The sequence below is a fragment of the Glycine soja genome, chromosome 12, assembly GCF_004193775.1.
Source record: "Glycine soja cultivar W05 chromosome 12, ASM419377v2, whole genome shotgun sequence".
NCBI classification, from domain to species: Eukaryota; Viridiplantae; Streptophyta; class Magnoliopsida; order Fabales; family Fabaceae; genus Glycine; species Glycine soja.
In genome coordinates, this window is record NC_041013.1 from 40,987,380 (window position 1) to 40,991,856 (window position 4,477).

At 39.2% G+C, this 4,477-nt stretch overlaps 2 protein-coding genes across 2 annotated transcripts; both read right to left on the minus strand.

Moving 5' to 3' along the window:
• LOC114379289 (probable L-type lectin-domain containing receptor kinase VII.2) lies at positions 1–2,404 on the minus strand. Its single transcript, XM_028337927.1, has one exon. The coding sequence runs from the start codon at positions 2,351–2,353 to the stop codon at positions 224–226; it is 2,130 nt and encodes a 709-aa protein (XP_028193728.1). The 5' UTR covers positions 2,354–2,404; the 3' UTR covers positions 1–223.
• Positions 2,405–2,952: 548 nt separating this feature from the next.
• Positions 2,953–4,152, minus strand: LOC114379035 (probable L-type lectin-domain containing receptor kinase VII.2). The gene is made up of 2 exons (XM_028337593.1): positions 4,143–4,152; positions 2,953–4,067 (listed from the first exon to the last, which is right to left on the minus strand). The coding sequence occupies exons 1-2, from the start codon at positions 4,150–4,152 to the stop codon at positions 3,304–3,306; spliced, it is 774 nt and encodes a 257-aa protein (XP_028193394.1). The 3' UTR covers positions 2,953–3,303.
• Positions 4,153–4,477: the final 325 nt, after the last annotated feature.

Here is a 4,477-nt window from a genome sequence, read left to right on the forward strand (position 1 = left end):
TAATTTACGAAATACCACACTTTTTTTAGCAGAATATATGACAATCTCATAAACAAACTCTTAGAAATCGCACTCTAAAGTTGTTCATCTTTTGTTTTGTTTTGTTTCTTTTTTGGTAATGAACACAGGCTCGATCCAAACAAGCTAGATCTTGAATGTTGTCTATTCATTACAACAGGATTTGGATAACCTAAAATCTGCAACAAATGGAAAAGCTAAAACATCATATGTTTTCTCTGGTGATTTCTGATTCTGATCCTAGAAAGGTACTTGAGCCACTTCTAGAAGTCCTAGAATTAAAACTGAACATCTTAACTTCATCAAAAGAAGGGTAACCACTGTATGGTAAAGCACATTCAGCTCTAGACCACGTAGTAGCTGATCTTATTTTTCCAAGCAAACTCATTTCCATGTTATCTTCATCAGACTCAATGCTGTCAATTTCCACCTCCAAAATTTTCACAACCTGCCTCATTGTTGGTCTAATACTAGGGTCTGTATGTGAACACAACAAACCCAAATGAAGCAATCTCTCAGCTTCCTCTATGGTGTATCCCCCTTTAGCCTTCAACCTTTCATCAACTGCACTGTGCAATTGGCCTTGCACCATTAAGGACATCAGCCATTCAATTAGCCCCGGCTTATGTTCTTCAATAGGTCTTCGTCCGCAAATTACTTCCAACACCAATATTCCAAAACCAAACACATCAGACAAAGTTGACGCTGTTCCTCTTTGAATCACTTCAGGAGCAATGTATCCTACTGTCCCTATTACTCTTGTTGTGCTGACCACTTGTCCCTGATGATCATGCATACGAGCCAATCCGAAATCTCCCAGCCTTGCATTCATGTCCTTATCAAGAAGAACATTGTTTGCTTTAATGTCCCTATGCAAGACCTTAACTTCCCAACCCTCATGCAGGTATAGAATCCCTGTGGCTACATTTTTCAAAACTTGAATCCTCTCTTCCCATGTTAGCATCATTCCCTCTTCACACTCAAATATCCATTTGTCTAAACTTCCATTGCTCATGAAGTCATAAACTAGAATCAAATTTCCCTTTTCTTTTTTGCACCAGCCTCTTAATCCTACTAAATTTCTGTGCTTCATTCTGCCAAGGCTTGAAACCTCGGCCAAAAACTCTCTCATCCCTTCTTCCCTTTCTTGAGGAATTCTCTTGACTGCAACTTCTACCCCATGCAAAACCCCTTTATATACCTTCCCGGTCCCTCCTACAGCAACCACATTCTCTTCAGAAAACCCCCTTGTTGCTGCATCGATCTCATGGAAACCAATCCTGTGAGGCCAATACTCCAGTTCCCAATCTTCAACTTCTTCTTGTGTCTTTCTTCTGCGGAGAACGAAAAATGCTACATAACCACAACTAATGATTAACACAAACACAATACTGGTGACACCTACCGCGAAAGCTTGTGCTCCAGGAAACCACTTTTTATGATGAACAAATGAAGGCAAATTTTCTGTCACTAATGCATCACCAATTGAAAAATTTGAATCACTAAAACTCCAAGCAAGAATCTTAGCACTGTCTATTATCCTCCCTGTTGCTGCAGTGAATCCAACGTATGTTTCATCCATAAGAACGCCTGAAAGGTTGACATTACTGCTGATAAGAGGCACTCGAGGCTTCTTTTGTCCCGCCCGAGCCATAGTAACGTTAAGCTGGGAATGCATAAATTCAATCCATACCTGATAGTTTTCTCCATTTTTGAAATCCAACACCTTAAATTCTTTGTCACCTTTTCCACCCCAATAACCAGCCTCGTGTGAAGTTGAGGAACGAAGCGAGTTTATGTCGACACCGACATGATTGTCGCTTATATCGTTGAACTCTTCTTCATTTTTAACTGGATCAAACTCGACTCCAAAAACGTGGTTCTGAGGATTGCCTTCATTGCTGCGATTGAAAAGACCGATATACTCAGCTGAGGTCGTGCCATTTACACCGCTTGATGGCGTGAATAGGAAGACAAAGCCATGACCAGTGATAAAGTTTTTAATGGGGACAACTGAGAAAATGAAGGAGGTTGCAAAGGGGAGAAAGGTGGAAGAGTTGGCTAGTTTGGTAGGTATTTTGTGAGGGTAAAAAGCACGGCCTATGGAGAAGAAACTTTGATTTGTGAGAGTAAGAATGGAGGTCTCAATAGAGGCATTTCCATATAGGATGATATTTGTGGTGTTGAAGTTTGTGTTGTAGACAAATTCAGTAGTGGAAGCTGAAGTAAAAATGGTTACAGTGTGAAGAAGAATGACAAGGAGCTTAAGTGGAGACATTGGCAAAGGACTGAAAATGGAAGAAAAACTCAGCCAAATTGAAATTGGTTTCTGCATATATGTGAAGCTTCAGCTTTTGTTAACCCTCCAAGAGTATATAGGAAAGGCAACGGTTGATGCCGGTCCACACAGGTCATTGTTATGTTCTGGCAATTTTGCATTTATTTCGTAGGAGAAGGACCTCTATTAAGGTGAACCACATACGTAAAACTAATCGCCAACCAGTCTTTGATATTTGTCTTATATACATGTGATACATAGGTGTGCTTGGCAAGACTTAGAATGGAAATGTAAAGAAAAGCAAGAGTTGAAAATGGTAATGTATTCACATAAAAGGTTACATATATTGTCATTTTCCGACTCCAATTTCCTTCTCTTTATTTCACTCTCCCCCAAGAGGCAAAGAAAATGAAGAGAAATAAAAAGTATGGGATAAAAATGAAGAATTGGAAATTAATTTTTCTACGGAAGTGGGTTTCATTAGCTTCATTTTTCTCATTTATCATTAGGACAGCTTAGATCATGATTCTTTATTACAACACGTGTCTCTGTCGTTGAAAACAAAAATCGTCTGACATAATAGTTACCAAAAGTCTTTGTATGCTGTCGTCATGTAGAAATGTGTCGGAATATAATGAAATAACAAACATTTGCAAGGAACATTGTTTTCATAAGTAATACATACAGAAAATTAAGATACCATATATCAAATTTAATTTATGTTGCATTTAAGATTCATCCAAGAAAGAACTTTGAACATAAGCAGTATTCGAAGAACTAGAACACCAAAGAAAAATTAAAAAAAAAAAAAGTTAGCACCCCAATTTTATGTAAATCTTAGCAGCCTCAGTCGTGGAGACTTGAGATCACTATTCTAGCAAAACCCAACACTTTTGGATCAACAAGTGCTTGCACTTTACAAATGGAAATGTTTGTCACTTGACAACAGCAGCCTCGGCTTTGTGCAATCTTTAATATTAACATAGTGATTGAATCAATTTCAGCTCTCACCTTCCTTCTGAGACAAACTCTGACTCTGGCTGTGGACTGGGACAAGAGACGCTTAAAGATGCTGTAGAGTAAAACTTGGCCTGCAAAATTTCATCAAAGGTAGGATAATTTACATTAGCAGAACTTGTAGAACTCTTAGACCATGATGCTGCTGAGTTTATTTTTCCAAGCAGAGCAAAATGGATGCAATCTTTGTTACACTCCGTGCATTTTATTCCCTCCAATGCTTTCACCACCTGCCTCATTGTTGGCCTAACACCAGGGTCTGTACTAACACATAACAAACCCAAATGAAGCAGCCTCTTAGCTTCCTCAGCATTGTATCCACTTTGACCCTTCAAATGCTCGTCAATAGCACAACTCAACTCCCCATTCTCCACAAGGGAAAACACCCAATCAACCAATGGTGGCTGATCTGCTATGATGGATCTTCGCCCACACACCACTTCTAAAACCAATACTCCAAAACTATACACATCACATGCAGCTGATGGTCGCCCGATTCGGACAAGTTCAGGTGCCATGTACCCCAGAGTCCCTATCACTCTTGTTGTTTCAGCCACATGTTCATGGTGATGCAGCCTTGCAAGCCCAAAATCCCCCAACCTAGCATTCATGTCCTTGTCAAGCAATACATTACAAGCTTTAATGTCCCTATGCAAGACCTCAACTTCCCAACCCTCATGTAGATATAAAATTCCATCAGCTACGTTTTGCAAAACTCTAATTGTATCTTCCCAACAGTTTTTGCAATTTGCCTCTGAAAGAAGTCAACTGGATAAGTATGGAAAATATTGTTCTTGTATAAATTGTTTGAATGGGAGACGACAAGTACTAGGCGACATACGAGAATATCTTTTGTGTGATGGAATTAAAAAGAATTATATGACATGGATATGACATGGTGAAGTGACAGACAAGCAGAGGGAAACTCAAATTGAGTCAATTGATGTAGAAATGGGAGATCGATTAGATGATATGATTAGCGATCTTGGACAAGAGCTTTTTCAGCAAGCACATGCCCCTATGTATGATACATTGGAAACTGATTCGAAGAACCCATTGTATCTAGGGTGCAAGAAGACTTTGACCTTGTTGTCGGTGGTGTTAAGTCTGGTTAATGTCAAGGCCAAATATGAGTGGAATAACAAAAGCTTCACTCTATTGCTT

What these genes read in the sequence shown, in the direction of transcription:
- LOC114379289 (XM_028337927.1), bottom strand. Translation starts at nt 2,353, where the DNA reads ATGCAGAAACCAATTTCAATTTGGCTGAGTTTTTCTTCCATTTTCAGT.